General features: G+C 37.4%; 1 protein-coding gene across 1 annotated transcript in view; it reads right to left on the reverse strand.

Moving 5' to 3' along the window:
* Positions 1 to 16275, reverse strand: part of vwa8 (von Willebrand factor A domain containing 8) — a 131690-nt gene extending 115415 nt beyond the window's left edge. Inside the window, exons 1-4 of the mRNA XM_084724361.1 lie at positions 16019 to 16275; positions 12681 to 12758; positions 12431 to 12561; positions 10314 to 10424 (exon numbers count right to left, since the gene is read on the reverse strand). Of these exons, the coding sequence (XP_084580487.1) occupies positions 10314 to 10424; positions 12431 to 12561; positions 12681 to 12758; positions 16019 to 16157 (459 nt within the window). The 5' untranslated portion in view covers positions 16158 to 16275. The remainder of the gene's footprint in view (positions 1 to 10313; positions 10425 to 12430; positions 12562 to 12680; positions 12759 to 16018) is intronic.
* Positions 16276 to 18588: the final 2313 nt, after the last annotated feature.

Below are 18588 nucleotides of genomic sequence, written 5' to 3' on the forward strand. Positions count from 1 at the left end.
CATAAGTAATTGTCAAACATGATTTGTTCAAGGACCGCTGGGAATCTGAAGATATGTTCTATTTCTGCAGTTTCTGTCTATGAAAAATGATGCCTTTAAAACCCGCTGGCAGGTTGTGGTGTTCAGAGGGAACAGTGCTAAAAGTATATATCACTTGTACCTGCTCATGTTCTGATGACAATATGAGCTAAAGCCTTTCCTGAGGATGTCCTCAGCTTACTGTGTTCAGAACATGCTCCAAAATACTCCAAACCAAGCTTCAAAACAGGCTCAGCAGTTTTGGGAGGGCCTATTTTCTACCACCAAATGTGGGATTTAAAAAAAAACTTAGTTCAACTTGGTTTAGTTTACACAGCCTGTGTATGTGTACGTGTATATGTGTGTGTAGACGCACAATTCTGCATCAAAAAGCACGTCTGACGTCAAGAGGCAGGAAACTTTAGCTGTCTGGGTGGACCGCAGAGCAAGTGGCCATATAATTAGGTTAACATGTAAATACGTGGCAGGTTGTGTGGGAAGCAGAGCCATAAAACTATAGTGAGGACCAGATGCTCTATATTTAACTCCTGATCCATTTTCGGCACAAACGCTGTAATCAGATAATTGTTAGAAATGTAAGTGACGCAGGATGGTGAGAGACGGGGAAGCACAGATAGTCCTTGTTTTCTGCCCGACACTGACGGTCCAGAAATAAGAACAGATACTGAGAAGCAAACATTTAGCGATCGATGTTTTTGAGAGCTGAATGAATCGAATATTTTAAGGATGAGGAGAATGAACATGAAGAGTCAAAGGCCTGATGTGATACATCAAAACATCTTCTGCCTCATGCCCTGTCTCTTTGTGCTTATGTGACATTTAATTATCAATCCACCATATGTGCCCTGAGAGAACTTGTCAAAATGCAACTCAACAACTTTTGTCAGAGTGGAAAATGTTTTTCCCAAAACCGTTTGCAAATGCTTGCTGACTGTGCATTTTTAAGGCATGTTCTGAACAGCTGAATAACACATGAAACACACCTGAGATTGACAAGACACAAAGCATGATTTATTCTAATGGATTTAGGATTTTATTTCCTTTTTAAAAACTGAGTAGTTTAGCACCAAAATGTGGGTCGCAGCCCGCAGATAGACCAGGAAGGACCTGCAAGTGGGCTTAGAAAGGTCACGAACAATGAATAAATAAAATGCTTTTAAGTTTCAATTTTGTAAATTTAAAATTACCATAAAATATTTATGAATAACGGTAACTAATAAAACAAAGCCATGGGATTTAAATGACATGTTGTTCTTCATTAATATGACCTACTTTAACAGGTGTGATGCCGTGTTTGATGATGAGTCACATGATCTTATGTCATCATTGGTATGATCAGTCTTGTGTGTTATAGAGAGTTATAATTAAAGGCTCGGTTGGGCCACAGAAGATTTTCAGATTTAAACGTGGCTGTGGCATACTTCAGTTTGGGAATGGCTGCTCTAGCATATTAGAAAAAAAACCTGTGCCACGTACGCTCATGCATTCACACAAACACACAACTTCACACACACTTAACCTCCGTGCAAAATTTTCACCCTCATAGATAGAAAGTAGCAGTCATGTGTGTGAGTGTGTGTCTTTCTTCAAATGTAAGTCACGTTATGTGAATCTATTTAGACGTTGTGCGCCTTTTAGTTATAATAGTTAGTAAAATGCTAACATTAGCTAACTTGTGACTATATATACATGTAAATACAATAACAGATATTAGAGCTGCATAATTAATTGAGAAATAATAAAAACTGGAATATTGCCAAGTGCAATATTCAAATCAACAGAAACTGAATCTGCAATTTTTTTTTTTAATAATGAAAAGCCTCCTCAATTAGGAAAACTTCCTGCTTTTCTTTATTTGTTATTTTAAACTAAATATATTTGGGTTTAGATGAGATGTCACCTTGGAAACTGGGATTTCACTATTTTCTGATATTTATTGATGTTGCAGTCTTAGTTCAAATATGACAATTGTTTTTAGTCTTTGCTGTAATAAAACAATTTGGACAGGGGAAAGTAAAAATTGGCTTAAACAAGTAAATTTCTGACCCACTTGCCAGGAGAAAACAAACATTAAGGTTTAACCCTGTGCAGGTCATCCAGCAACATCTTTTTACCATCTTCAAAATGTGGTTCTCTTTTCAACATAGACGAACTGAGAGCAGACCATAGCAGGAAACAGGAAAGGAGAAACTTGACCCAGGTTTCGAAAGGGACATGACTCAGGAAGGGCCAATTTGCATGAACACTTTATCAGCTATGCTTTAGCCCACAACCAGTCTTTCCATAAAATCTTGTTCAAGTTTTATGTGCATTTTTGAGACGGCCCATTCCTACTACCTCGCCCTCTTTTGCACACTTTGCATGAAAACACACACAGACACAGAGTCCAACCGATTGACCAAAATAACCCACATGATGTTTGATGCCACAAGGTGTCAAATACACAATAATTCATTACTTTTTGCACACTTTGTTCACTTTTTCCATATCCTCATATCTGCTACACTTTTTCCACTCACAGGTCAAAAACATGCAATTTTCAGCTCTTCTCAGACTGTTCCATTCGTGTAAAATCCTCGAAAAAATCAAACTTGCTCCCACGCCCGCAATTTTCACTCCGCATACATAATCTATACATCAAAACATTGGAAAATTCACGTCAGTCACCGACATGTTTAACTTGACACGCCAGATGGTTTGTTCCACAGAACCATCTGGGATGTTGTCTGTATGAAAGGGACAGGCCCTTTAAAAAACAGATGACTCAATGAACCATTTTTCTATCATGTCTAACAGGGGCAAACTTCAACCTATCAGATCAAACTCGTGCCAAAGCCGGTAGGGAGAAGAAACATCTTTTCTATGGAGAAAAGCCTTCAGTGTTGTTCTTTGCTCTTCTTTCAATGATGAAATACTCTCCAGTTCTGATAGAACTGATGCTGTTACAGTATCTATGCTAACTTCTTCAGGAGCTGCTACTGTTTGTTCGAGACGAGTCGCTTCCATCCTTCCACGCTTCTCGCTGTCATCACACCTAAAACCACGCCCACAGCTGCCAGTAGTCCCTCCTAGGACTCTGATTGGCTGCACCACTTTTGGGGCGGGCACAAATGAATAACTTGAAGCCTGACAACATGGACTCTTGCATCAACAAACCTTGAAATATACCACATCATTCAAAGGCAGCACTGCAGTTTAGTGATTTTCAACAGCCAGCATTCACACCTGCAGTTTCTTTAGAAATTGCCTTCTCTTGTTGCTAATGTTTTTTTATATTTTTGGTTGACTTTGTCTGGTTTTTAAGCTCAGCTGCCACCAGTTTGTGCATTGAACTGAGGGCTTTCACCTTGAAATAGGATTGTTTTAGTGTTTATTTCCTACGTTAGACCAACATACTGCCTAAAAAGTGCATCCTATTAATGTATTTTTCAAAGAACTTGCCACACAGGCTAATTGTTTGTTGGCTATTCACTGGTTTCAGTTCAAATTCAGCTCCAGTGGAGGTGGCAAGCTTTTCATTACTGTAATAGAGTCTTATTTGCCGTGTGGGTTTGAGGTAAGCTGCCTTACATAAGAGTCTGCTAACTGGAGAGAGGTGACTGGAGATGTCAAAAATACAAGCATGCGATTGCATCCATGTGACTCCAACCTTCATACGAACTTGGGTGGGGGTGGGGTGATGCTTGGACTGAAGGAGGAAAGGGAAAAAAAAGAAACTGGAAAACGAACAGGGCCGAGAGTGAAGAGGAGGGACGGGAGGGGAGGAGAAGAGTAAGCACAGGGACTGACACGTTAAGTCTGAATATAGGGCTCCAAATCAGCACAGGGCCCTGAGGAATACTTGGATGTTCTAGTTAACACACAAACACACACCTCCTACGATACCAAACTATTCTCAAAGAGAAAAGCTTGCTAATTTGCGCCCACACAACTTCAATCCCTCACACAAAATAAGTGTCAGATGCTGTAATGTGTACATATACTCACTAATCGCACCCACGGGCGCACACAAAAATCAACTACGTCTCCTGCAAGTTTCATCCAACACACCAACTCATAAACCTGCACATGCCAACTCGCACAGACACACACTCTGCCCACATTTCAGTAGATGAAACAAAGTTCCATGAGATTTGAGGAAGAGCAGAAATAAACAAACTGCTCACACCTATTAGTTCCATCAATAACGCTGAACCTGTTCAAGTCTGATTTATAAAGCACAATATCACAAATTTTCCACGAGGGTCTTTGCAATCTGTACACCCTCTCTCCTCAGACCCTCAAATATTCATGAGCTGCTACCATGGAAACGGTTTTCATTTTGATGAGAAAGTGGGAGACGACTGAGCCTCAGGGAGTTGACGGGCTGGCTAGCAGAAAAATACCAACCAGTCTTTGTTGTGTTTACTGTGTCGTCAGTGGACAGACAGGAAACAATGAAACATTAAGAGACAGCCTCCCAGTCTGTGGACCAGGCCAGAACATGACTATCAGTTGGACTTTCATAATTACCAGTCAGAAATTTAAACTGAAGTCGGATTTCCAACTCAGAAAGTTGGACGGACCTCACCAACCCCAACTTCAAAATACAAGATGGCTACCCAGTGCATCAACAGTTAGTGGAAGTTGTAACACTGTATATGTTCTGTATTGGCACTTCTGTCTTTATTTGTGTTTCATGAAATCAGTCGCACAAGTTCCATGTGTTGCAACAGTGTTTGTACATGCAAAATACTGTAAAATGTTGTTGAAATGTTGTTATCAACACTTATTGTTCATGATGGCGAGCCTGGATAGTGCAACAACAGCTTTCCTGGTGGCATCCATCTTGGTTTTCCGACTTGTTTCCTGTGTTAAGTCATTCCCAGCTTAGACTTCCGATTTCCGAGGTTAATAGAAGGCAACATAATTGTGTTAATGTCCAGTTTAGACCATTCTTTTTTTAGTGTTTGGAAACAGGATTATGTGGCTGTCAACATCATGTCCACTCTTGGGCCCTATTTTCCTGACACGCAAAAAGCAGAAGGCGATGCAATTTCATTGGACTGCCTGACTTGGGTGTCATGAAAATAGTGGAGCAGTGGCATTCCTGCAGAGCTGCTGTGAATGGGGTGGGATTTGTGTTAAAAACAAAGCAATTGTTCTGTACTGACAAATGAAATCAGACCACCAGGACTGGTAGTTTCCCCTAAGAGGAAGTAAGTATCAATGTCCAAGGTACACACAGTCTTTAAACTACAAGTCCTGTTTTGTTGATTTGATGTATTTTAGGGAGCTTTTTTTTTAACACATTGACTATAACATTCCAGATGGTTTGCTACACAAAACCATCTGGGAAGTCAGCCTTAGAAACTGCTTGGAAAAGGACAGGGACTTTCACACAACACTTGGCAGGTGATTGGATGAACCATCTGTCTGTCACAGCTAACAGAGGCTGACTTCAACCAATCAGTTTGCCATGGAGAAAAGCCTTCAGTGTCGTTCTTTGCCCTCTTTTCAAGGAAGAAATACTCTCCAGTTCTGGTGTAACTGATGCTATCACAGTATCTTCACCTCTTCAGGAGCCACCATTGTTTGTTCGAGACGAGTCGCTTCCATGGACGCTTCTCGCTGTCATCACACCTAAAACCACGCCCGTAGCTGCCAGTGGTCCCTCCTAAGATGCTGATTGGCTGCACCACTTTTGCTGCGGATGCAAACAGATAACTTGAAGCCTGCTAAGGTGGATTTTCATGTGATCTCACGAATCCAACAGCCTTGCAAGGACAGGATTTTTTAACCATACGTATTTGATAATTTGCATTGTTCCTTCTCTAAATAAACTAAACTGTCACATCAGCAGGGTGACAGGCCTAACACTTAATCTGCACAAACAGTAGATACGAGGGCTGGGTATCTGTAAATAACAGCAGCAACGAGTTGTATTGAAACATTTCCAGTCAAACAATACCTGCATTTGACCCTTTTAATACCCAGACTATGGAGACACAGGTGTGCAAGTTACTCTTGTCTGACCCACACACACACTGGTCATTCTTGAACTCTTTTTGACTCTTTTTGCCATGTAAAATAAAGGCATTTTAATTTTATACAAACTTTACAGTGTGCCTTGCTGTGTTTTTGAAGAAGCATTGCATTTTTGACCCATGCAATGAGCCCTTCACCTGAAGAATACAGTTCAAATATGGTTTTGCTCGCTGCCAGTCACCACAAACGTCTTTTGATTAAATGCAACATGACTGGCTCAATGCTGCAGCAGCTACAACCCATACACTCTGTGTTGTGGTAAAGTCAAGTGAGGTGTATTTGGCTGTACAACACACCTGTGGCATCTGATAAAAATAAATAAATAAAAGCAGAAAGATTATTTCAGGAATGCTTCCATTCACATGATGGGTATCAAATAAAATACTCTATTGGTATTAAGATCACTTTAAGGGTACTGGCAATGGTGCTGGTACTGTAATTTTTAAAAGATACTCAGGCCTAGTAAATAAACCTCTTTTTATTAAATTATAAAACCACTCAGAGACTCGACAGCTGAGGATCAGGGTATAAGAAAGTGTATGCAGTACAGAGACGTCTTTTGTGTATTTAGAGTGCACTTACTTCTCAAGCACCATTGAGAATGCAGTAGTCTACTGCAAACCCCTACATGACATATGTGAAATCCAGCGATGTTGTTTCCTATCACCTTTTATGTTTAAAATGTCATTTACAGCTTTAGTCGACAAGACTGAGTTTGGCTGCTAAGAGCTGCACGTTGGTCAATTTGTGTAGTTAGCATATTGAGCCAATTAATTGCCAAAATCATGGAACTGACTATAATTTTGCTTTTAGTTCACTTAAAAAAAAGGTGATCTAAAAGTCCATATTTGTGACGTCCAGAAATCTTGAAGCCGCAGATGTTTCATAACATGCTGTGGAGGAAAACAAAATTATGACCAGGATTACAACTGCAAGCATCATTTAATCTCCTTGAAGGATAGTTTTATGCTTATGCTTATTTTTGCTTTAGTTTTTTCTTTTTTTACTATTAATATTACTCATAATACTTATCATTATAATACTAGTAAAAAATATCTTATTTCCTTAAATATGTTGTTGTTATTAATGATTAATATGCTGATAAAGGGGACAGAAATGCTTTGATATATTTTATGCACTATACAGTTCACTAGCATTGAAACAAACTTACTCTGCGAAATCTGTGACAGATTTTTGATTTTCTTCTTTAACTGAACTGATAGTGAGCTAATTATGCTAATTACACAAACTGCCCAACCTGCCACCAGGTTGAATTTCATTCAATAGGTCCATATATGAGATTTCAATCATATAACAACGTTACTGGGTCAAAGACATTTCCAGTCGACTATATATTCATAGAAAACTACTTTCTTCAGTTAAAACTACACCAGTGCAGGAAGTGGAGTGACTCTACAGTAACAGTAACTTCCACCTTCAGTCTAATTATAACCAAACCAACTAATTAGCTGCGAGTTTTCTTGTTCCAGAGGAGCAGGTTTGTGAATAAAGTCTAAAGGATAAATGTGGTGAGAATAAAACACGAAACACATCACCCTGTTTCTGTGGAGTTTATATTTAAACTGTTACGCAACTTTTCTTTTTTTACACAGATGAAGCCATGTGCTAATTAGCTGTGGATAATGACATGACTGAGTAAATGTTCATTATTACAGCTTATCATCATTTGTCACTGCTGGCTCCTTGAAGCCCAATGACAGGCTTTAATGACCACGCTTACATTAATTTTATTTTATTTTATTTTTCTATAATTGTTTTTCTGCACCCATAAAAAATGAATGGATGAACGAGTGGAGAACAGAAAGTTCTCCTTAGAGAAACCAGCTCAGATAATGAGGAACTGCTGGTCTCCATGGTTACTCGACTTACAAAGTCAACAGAGTGTGGGGGTGTATGTTTGCATAAAGCTTGATCGATCAAAACGTGGCATGGGAAGGAAGAGAACGGAGCGGAGAGGGAGGGCATCACTGTTTTATATGTTACTGTAACTGAATGTTCCTGTTGGTGTTCTTCACAGAGGACTTCAGACGGCGAGGCGCATTCACTTACTGCTCCACAATGTGTCAGCAGTGGATAAAAACGGTGTTTAGATGTATTATTTTCATTGTCAATTAATCCGTTGATCATTTTCTCGATTAACTGATTAATTTATCTTGTCACAATAATTAATTTTATTCTGATTACTGATCCATCTGTCAGTCATTTTCTCCATTAATTAATAATATGTTTGGTCAATAAATTGCAAAAAAATGTCAATTGGTGTTTCCCAAAGTCCAAGATGACGTCCTCAAATGTCTTGTTTTGTCCACAACTCAAAGATATTCAGTTTACTGTCAGAGAGGAGGAATGAAACCAGAAAATACTCACATTAAAGAAACTGCAATCAGAGAATTTTAACTTTTTGTTCATAAAAAATGACAAATCAAGTATCAAAATAGTTTATGATGAATTTAATAATTGATTCATAATCAATTAATCATGACAGCTCTCGACAACTTGCTTTAAGTATTGATCGAATCACTTCTTCACAGTGAACCTGACTTTTGTGATTCTTAGTTTGTGTTTTAAATCCACTTCATTTAAAACATTATAAAAAATGAAAGAATGTTTGTAATAATCTGTGCGAGCCCATCGTCTAAAATTAGAAAATTCTTCTCAGAAAACTGGAAATGAGCCTATTATGCAAACATGTGCTTTGGGCTTAAATGGGATTTGTTCTTGTTTTGTGCTGTTTTTGTCATGCATGTGACCCTTCTGTGTCGTGCTGCTCGCATTCATTTGGCTCCACCACCAACACTCCACAGATTTACTGTGATGTACTCCAAATCCTTCTGTGATTACTTTACTTATTTATTTATTATTCTGTTTTATTGTATTGCATAAGAGAAAAGAAAATGGATAAAAGATCAGGAAAAAAAAGTAGTAGAAGTAGAAGTAAAAAAAAAAAAAAAGAGGAGGAGGAGGAGCCAAAAGGCACCATCAGGGCTTGACTCTCCTAGTGTGAGACATTTAACATAAAGACAAACGGGTAGAGCGGGACAAAAACTGTACAACACAGCTACAGAAAAAAACATAAACACTGAGGTGTTAAAAATATAAGAAGAAGATAAATTATATCAGAGGGTGTTTAGGATGTTGCATTTCTTAATTGGACCATCAAAAGCTGGACGGTTTGCTCGATGAATGAATTTTGGCTCTTGCAGTTTCCGATATGACTTGGTAATCTGTTCCAACAATGAGGTCCTCGGAAGTGGGGCAAAACGATTTTGAAAAAATACAAACTGCGATTATTTTAACTGATCTGCAATTTGCGAGTCTCATTTTCATTTAAAACATGTCATTATTGCGTGATTTTTGCAGGGATCTGTACCAAACAAAGATGTTTTCTTAAGTTCTTAAGTCAGTACTTTAGTTTCTCAAGTATTGCACTGCCTGTGATTTGCAAATTGTTGTAGGTCATATTGTGATTTTGATAAAATTTTGATTCTAGCAGAAAATTGGGAAAAAGTTGTCCTGCAGAAAGGAGGCTGACCTTGTTATGATGGACTTGGGAATTGTACTGAAATACATTTTGAAAACCTGCCTTGAAGTTTTGGCACACACACCTGCACAAATAAATCCGCAATCACCAATTGCTGGACTAAAAGTGGTCGGCTGGAAAATTTTAAAGGGATAGTTCACCCAAATATGATAATTTAGTCGTTATCTACTCACCCTCATGTCGACTGAAACACAAAACACTGCTGGAGTTTCACAGGAGAACAGTGCTGCAGAATCTCCCACACAATGGAAGTGAATGGTGACCAGTTTTCAAACATGAAAAAGCAACTGAAAAAACATAATTGCCTCCATTTTGCTTGTCTGGTGTAATCCAAGTCTCCCAAAGCTCCAACATGCCAAGTTGACTTGAAAGATGTCATTTACACCATGTTTTTAGCCTGAACCTTCACTGATCCTTAGCTTGAAGCCTCGTTCACATGCGTGTGCGCACTGTCTGAACTGTGTGTGTGTGTGGCATGACTTTGTGTGCACACAAGTGCATGTCATGTCAGGGCTTTTGGGGACTTGGATTATGACAAACGTCCACATTCCCACTCAAAGAGCATGTAGTCAGTGAGCGCTCGTAATGCCACCTGTGGTGAATGACTTTTCACTTATCACAAACTTTGGGTTCACTTGTTTGACAAAATGGAAAAGAATGATGTATAAGCGCAGAGTGGATTTACCTGGTCGATGTAGAAGGCCGTTCCTGAGCGGATCTCCCTCCGCTGTTTCAGGTCCGTCTCTGTGGTGTCCCTCGACAGAGCGACATACTCCACTTCCCGTTTGGTCAGCTCCTGGTCAACAACAAGAGGAAAACTTAATAAATAAATAATAAATAAAACAATAGTGATATTTCTGGGTTGTAGACACTGGGCCTCATGCAACATTTTAATTTTTTTATCTTTAATGATGGGCCCATACAAACATGTCAAATCAGATTCATCAAATGCTTGTAACATCAGATAACTGTGATCCGCTTGTGTATATTTGAGTTCACGAGACCCCAATAATACCACATAAGGCCACACTTCCTGCCCAATCTGTTCAGTGTTCACTCATGAAAATAGCATCAAACAGTAAAAAAAAACGAGTTCAAAGTTTGAAGTTCTGCTTTCAGAGATCCATAAAGGAAAATGTGTCATTTTAACAGCAGAGGAATTAAGGGAGCTGCTAAAGCAAGGAAAGGAGAAAAACAAGTGCTGTTAATGCTTTGTTACTGGAGGGTCAGACTGTCACTGAAATAAAGAAAAAATCGCAAAAAAAACACATCGCCATAGCAAATTGATTGATGACTACAATGGTATAAGGGGACAGAGGACAGAATATGTGAAGATGTTCCCCCAGACAACAACTTCATAAACCTGCATGTGAACATATATGACCAAAACACCTGACAGCAGGTAATAATAGATCATTGAATTAAGTATGAGAGGCTTAGTGTGTAAATTTAGAGCTATATTTTAATGTGACATGCAGTCAGGATGAGAACATAAAACATAACTTAAAAGCAACCACCATGACTCATAAACAGTCTATCATATCCCTCGATAATGGAGCATGCTATGAGCAGGGTTAGGTACTACTGGATTACATATTATCAGGATTAAGTAATCAGAATACAAGTCACTATAATCAGATCAGATTACAGTTAAATAATGTTTCATTAGTTTAAAATTACATTGTTAAGGATTACCTGATTACATTTTTGATTACATCTTTAAAATGTAGCAATTATTAAACTTTCTATGATAAAAAATGCTTTATTAAGTCTAACAAAAAAGTGCATCAGGCCCCCTGCTTGTATCTGTGTCCCTGGCACACACACGTACGTAAGGCAAAAGAAAGAAAAGTGATTCATTCCAAAGCTAACATCATTCTTCAAATGTTTATCTTTGGTACATGTCTCTATCTAATCTAATTTTCACAGCCTCAGAGCAGACAAACCTTGGGGACACCCTGTGATTCTTTACACGCCCCTGAAGGGGGCCCGAACGCCAGGTTGGGAACCAGTGTCTTAGACAACTGCTCCATTTGCACTGAAAATGTTTCGAGAGGTTTAAAAAGAATAAAGAATATTTGTTATCATTTGTTATGGCTGCGCCCAGTTTTTGAGCGTTACGTGCAATATTTCCAATGCTGGATTCTGAAGTAATCCAAAAATAATCTGACAGTATTCAGATAAATTTACTTTTTTTGTAGTCCAATGGATTACTGTAATGTAATTTGTATTCAGTAACTGACTACGTTTCAAAGTAATCTGACCAAACCCTGGCAAGAAGTGACACACAAGCAACCAGTCATTTACAGGTGTGTTGTTCAGCTGCATCATCGACATGTGACACAAACAGCATGGAGTAATAAAATGACTGTAAACTGTGAAGAAATTGTTAACAAAATTGTTTTTTTGTTTTGTTTTGTTTTGTTTTGTCTGTTAAGTGTATTAAGTCTATGAACTGTGCGGCTTGATAAATAAAGTTGTTAAATTCAAGGTAAGGCAGTTAAAGTCAATGTTTTTTCTCCTGGTCTTTATTAAAAAATAGGTCATTAAAATTACCAACAGCTATCAATATCGAAATTAAACATTTTTTGATTCATTTTTAGCTGTATCACTCAGTAATGATCAATTTCTAATTTACATTTCTAAGAGGAACTAAGCAAATGTCTATGATGACTTGAATATAACAAATATAGTAGAAATAATATTTTAGTTGGCATTTTGCTTTAATTCCAACTTTTTAATGTCTTTACAATAAATGTTCGAAGTATTTCACATACTGTGTGTGTGTGTGTGTGTACTTACGAGGTACTGCATGGCTATGGATCGTCTCAGTGGTCCTGGGGGACCAATAAGAAACACATCCTGCCCCAGAAGGTCTTTCTGCATGATCCATCGTAGATGCTGAGCCACTGTCTGTGGTAGGGAGTCTGAAACTAGAAAACAAAATAAAGTGTTAGCAACTTTACTTTTATCTGCTGCCACTCATCTGACAGTGTATATTTAGTGCAAACATTTCTAAACACTCACACACATAAAGAGAACAATGACGTACTGTGTTTGACAGGAACCAGTTCTGGGTTTCGGGGTGTTTTAAGTTTGTAAGATATCTCTCCGATCTTCACTGTATCACCTGCAAAGTTCAGACAATTGTAGAGATAATCAGGACAGCACACTATCAGCTTCTACTGTTATTTAACTGTTTTTTGTGTTAGTCATGTCTGGTACCTCTGACACAGCAACAATACAAAAACACAGGTGGCTAACATATAAAAAGCCCTGGTTTATGTCTCTCATGTACATGAGTTTTCAACAAAAATATGCATCCCCAGTGTCTCTAAAGACCCCCAAAATATGAGAAACTGCCTCTCTCCTCTCTCTTTTTCGCTTGCTCCTCCTTTCAGCAAATGTGTGTTCCAAAACACCGGGCAGATTTGCCTCCCCTTATGATGTCACAAAGGGTTCAGCACAGCCTGTAGACAGGTGAATGTCCCACCCTCTGAATACCAAGCGAATCACAGTGGACAGTGTCTGGTCCTCTAAACAGGGAGCTGACCAATCAGAGCAGACTGGGTTTTTGGGGGAGAGGACAGAAGTTCTAACAGACAGAGGAGAAGAAGCAGCAGTAATGGCCAGTATAAGTAAAAGAGTGTGTTTTATGAACATTAAAGCCTGTAAACCTGTTCTATTAGAACCTCCAAATAAAAACATGAACCTAAAAAGGAGACTAGCATGTGTCCTTTCAAAAATGTGAAAACTTTTAAATACACTAAAGGTAGTTTGACAAAACTTGCTGCTGGTGTGAATACATTTTTAAATACCTAAAGGAGTTTTTTAACCCCGTTGGTATGAAAAATATTCAGTCGGCTGCAGAATTAGTCTGTTTTCACAACAGGAAAAGCACAGGTGTAAATAATAAAATGAACAATGACTGAATTCCATTTAGCTGCTTCAGTTTCACGGCCGTGATAGTTTGCACGTTGGCTCAGTCACACAGTGTCATTGTTAATGTTCATAACAGTGTAACACCTGTTACTTTTCCTACTTGGACCAGTCAAATGTGAAAGAGACACAGATAGAAGTTGTTGCCAAGTTGGCATGATGGCAGCTGAAACGATTTATGCTTGCTCTATTTGTACAACCCACAAAAATATTGTATACTACTGTTGTATACAAAAGGTATGTAATAATATTAACCCCTATGAATAAATATCAGTGGTCATGATAATATGAATTTCAATTTCGGTGATGTATCCTAGAAAATGATAATAAGATATGTCAGAATGCCAGAATTGGAACATGAGAAATGTGTTGGAAAAAAAGAACTTGTTCAGCTCACAACATATTTTTGAGGCAGTCTAATCTGAAAAAAAGTATTTGAGGAACCTGAAAACAGTGGAAAGTTTTGTTCATTTTTTCTAAAATTGGTTTGTACCAATCTTTGATGAGAAAAAGTTGTATCCAGATTCTTTACTGAAGTTAAAGTACCACTACAACAATGTAAAAATACTCTGTTACAAGTAAAAATCATGCATTTATATTTCTACCCAATCCTAAGTACTCATCCTGCAATGAAATGCCTTCTGTAACTGATATATTCTCCTATTATGTATTAAATGACATAACTAGCGCTGCATCAATGTGTCTTTTTCAGAGACGTGTGTCTTCATAGTAAAAGAGTTCAGGTACTAGACTGACCTGCCTGAACTCCAGATCTGCCGCCCATTGAAAATGTGTGGTGATTATGAAGCACAAAATACAACAACAGAGACCCTGGACTGTTGAGCACCTCAAGTCATACATCATATCATATATTACTTTAAATTTTCAAAAATTAGTGTCCTCAGTTCCCAAAACCTTACTAAGTGTTGTTTACAGAAAAGCTGATGTATCACATGATCCTGTCACATTTTTTTGAACATGTTACAGGCATCAAATTCAGAATGAGTCTATATTTACAAAAAACAATAAAGTCAATCGGATCAAACATTAAATATTTTGTCTTTGTACTGTAGTCAAGTGAATATATGTTGAAAGGTTTTTGCAAATGATTGCATTCTTGTTTTTATTTACATTTTACGCAATGTGCCAAATTTTTTGGAATTGGGATGGTACAGAAATCTGTTTTCATATGTTGTACTGTTGTAATTTGTGCTTTTAGTGTAAAACATTACCTTATTTTACTTCTTTGGACCAAAAACAATAATTCAAATGAAACAAAGTAACACATACTACAGAAATGTCCAGGGCTGCAACTAATGATTAGTTTCATTACCAATTCATCTGTCCATTTCTCAATTAATGGATTTGTTGTTTGGGTCATAAAATGTCAGAAAATTCTGAAAATGTTGATCAGAGTTTCCCAAAAGCCAAAGCTGACATCCTCAAATGTCTTGTTTTGTCCACAACTCAAAAATATTCAGTTTACTGTCAGAGAGGAGTAAAGAAACCAGAAAATATTCACATTTAAAAGGCAGAAATCAGAGAATGTGGACATATTTTATTTCACACAAAACAATGAATCATCAAAATAATTAGCAATTACTTTAATAGTCAATTAATAATCAATTAATTGTTGCAGCTCAAGAAATGCCTCTTTGGTGAACCTGCTAACAACTCATAAACATCTGAAATGTGATGAGAAGCTCAAACTGCACACTGATTTTTTGTATGAAGTTGGGAACCACTGGCTTAATCCTCAGCATTACACTGTACTGTACTTGGTTCCAATTTCTTATTATTATATGTAAAATCTTCATCTGAAAATGAACTAAAACTGTAAAATAAATGTAGTGAAGAAGGTACAATGTCTCCTTCTGAAATGTAGCAGAATATAGTATAAAATACAAGTATTTACATAAAATGAAAATACTCAGGTAAAGTACAGTAGGTACAGTACTTAAGTACTTAGTTACTTTCCACCGCTGGAAAAACATGCTTAACTCTGTAACTCAAATGTAGCATAGCTAATTATCATAGCAAGCGTTTGAAATATAAAGACAGTGGTTAGTTAATTAACTCTAAGTTAAAATGCTAAAACTGGTGCTAGCTGCTGACATGGCATGGCTAATTAACCTTTAACCCAGTAGCTAACATTAGTTAAACATCCACGTTCCTGGTTCAAAGCCATGTTCATGTTAATGTTAATCTCACACTTGTCAGCTCGAGGTGTTAAACTAAAATTGTAGTATAAAAAGGAGCATTTTGTCACATAACAATCACGCAGTTTGATCACAGAACAGAACAGAACAGATAAGCTAACAACTGGTTCTTAAGAGCTGGACATTCCCACAGATAAAATGTACTACAGTGTGACTACAGGTAAGTGCAGGACGGAAACAAGCTTAAGCGTGTGTTTTCTTTCTTCGCTTGCTGTTTAGATAGACAGATCACCTGAGGATGTGTTGATCAGTTTGACCTCATGTGTTCTCCACATCCAGCCGTCTCTTCCCAGGACAGCCCCCAAAATATTCCGCATTCTCCTCGAAGCGACGGCCGCAGCCGAGCCGCCACATAATATCTGCGAGTGCATCCTGAAATTACGCTGCTGACATCCAAAACATTGTAAAAAAGTAAAGTACACAAGTCTGTGAAAGAGCTATGACCCGGCCGGCCTTATTCCCATTTCATAACATCTGTCAGCTCATTTTGTGGGAGACGGAAGATAATAAAAGACGGACAAACAGGTCCGCGGATAAAGTCTTCCGTAGGGGATTGACTCTTCGACAAGTGTTCCGACGTGTTTACAGTAACAGTTGTGAGCGTTGCTTTACTGATCAATAAAAGAGTAGAACAAGTGTACATGAATAAACCTTCCTGCTTTTGACAGTTTTTCAGTCTTTAAGCTCATTAGCTGCGTTTAGAAAGAATACCGACAAAGTACGTAGGTAAGAACTATAATAAGAACATATTTTTTGCTAAAAATTACACCTTGTGTCAATACATTTTTGTATTTAGATTGTGTGTCTGTTTGTAACATGTAGGCCTTATGTCTGCGGAGCTAAGAGATCAATCTAACACTAAAATCAGCTTACATTTTCAGGTCTTTTTCTCTAACTCATAGGCTATGGTATGCCAAAAAATAGTTCTCTCTCCCCAGGGAAGAATTAATCTTTACAATGTGATTGACACAAATTATTTTCTTTATTGATCAAAATCATTTTTCAAAAAAATCTGTTTAACCGGGACATCACATCCTATTTGCACACCAATGAAAGTATAAACATGCAGTTTTATATTTGTTCAAACAGAAACAGATTGTGAACTAATGAAAAACGAAAATAACAAAACAATTAGCAAACTAACTAACTAACTAACTAACTAGATAGTTTAATTACTGAATAAACAAGCAAACAAACAAAAAAAAAAGCCCTACCATCCCCACCATCCAGTTTTTATCATACATAGCTGGCATACTGTATATGACATGTTCAACATCTTAAAGAATTATGATGATTCTAAATGATACATTTTTAAAAATATATATATATTTGGTCCCTTTGACTCATTATAATTATGCCCAAAACTATTTGCCTTGGGAAAAAAAAGAAAAATGCTCAAATAAAATTACCAACACACACACACACACACACACCCCAACACATTACCAACACAGTGCCAGCCCCTTTCAAAATAAAAGCCCAAAATGGTAAGAAAAATAATGTTGATTGTCTTAAATGAGCTATTCATTCTGTCCCTGATAGAAGCAGTTTAGGTTTATGGTTTATTTTTATTAATCATTCCAACATTTCAGTGACTGCATGATGGAAAGGGTTTATGTTTAAAAGGACAGTTCACTCAAAATACTTTTGAAAAATATAAAACCAGTGTCTCTTTCCATCAGTCATAATCCGGTTACTCAAGACTCAAGATAATCTATGGACCTTCATGTAGGAACTACTTTCTCTCTGCAGAAAAATCTAATACTTTAGATAGAAAGGTTTTGAGTCGTTCAGTTGTTAATTTTAAATTTTTATTTTTTTTTAATCTTTTTTTATTTATTTTTGTTTGTTTGTTTGTTTGGTGCTTTGAGCACCACAAGCTGAGTACTATTTAGTCCTGTTATATTGGAGAGAAAGCCTATATCTCTAGGCAAAATCTCCAAAACTCTGCAACTCACACCAAAACAACCTACAGGCCAGAGGATTGACTTTACAGGTGAATTGTCCCTTTAATGTTGTAGTATCTTTCAAATGTCATCAAAGCATTTACAACTGAAATATGGTTGTATTTACTAAATGCAGTAATACAAGTGATTTATCTGTCAATCTTGCACCAAGTTAATTAAATAAATTAATTAGTTTTTTTTTTTTAATTTTTTTTTGGAGTACATTATTATCATTTTGCAAAAGTAACCCCTGATCTATGTCATCAAATAACAGCAACAGCAACACTGTTAAAACCAAATGCTCAAAATCAGTATTTGTAGCAGTATACACTTAAATTTGTTTAGAGGTTCTTTTTTTATGTTTAATAAAGTCCCTAAAACACAAATATTTTAAGAAAAATAAACTATTTCATCTATTATTATACTGAGTTTATTGAATGTGAATGTGAAATAATTGCTTTTTATACTTGAGACTTATTCATATCCTTTACTTTAATGCAATAAGAGCGCTGAATGAAAATTGAGTTGCATTTACTGAAAATATTTGAGTTGGCTTTACTTTGCCTGTAATCAAAGAGTGAATATATGCTAAATATGAGTATTGCTGACTTATTTGATTTACAGTGAAAGACTACATTAAAATACAAATGTTGATTACACTCACACAGGAAACCTATTCACGTGCACGCAAGCTCATATAGCCTACACTCACATACTCGAGCTGTGCGCGTGCGATAACCCTCGGCCTGTGCTCGCGCGCCTGTGAGCGGGTTTGACATTTATCACGTGGAGCTGACAGGATCGGCCCTCGAGAAGAGGAGCTCCACGGAGGGAGCGCAGAGCAGGCGGGAGGAGA

This window comes from Lutjanus erythropterus, chromosome 8 (assembly GCF_056507025.1).
Source record: "Lutjanus erythropterus isolate fLutEry1 chromosome 8, fLutEry1.hap2, whole genome shotgun sequence".
NCBI classification, from domain to species: domain Eukaryota; kingdom Metazoa; phylum Chordata; class Actinopteri; order Lutjaniformes; family Lutjanidae; genus Lutjanus; species Lutjanus erythropterus.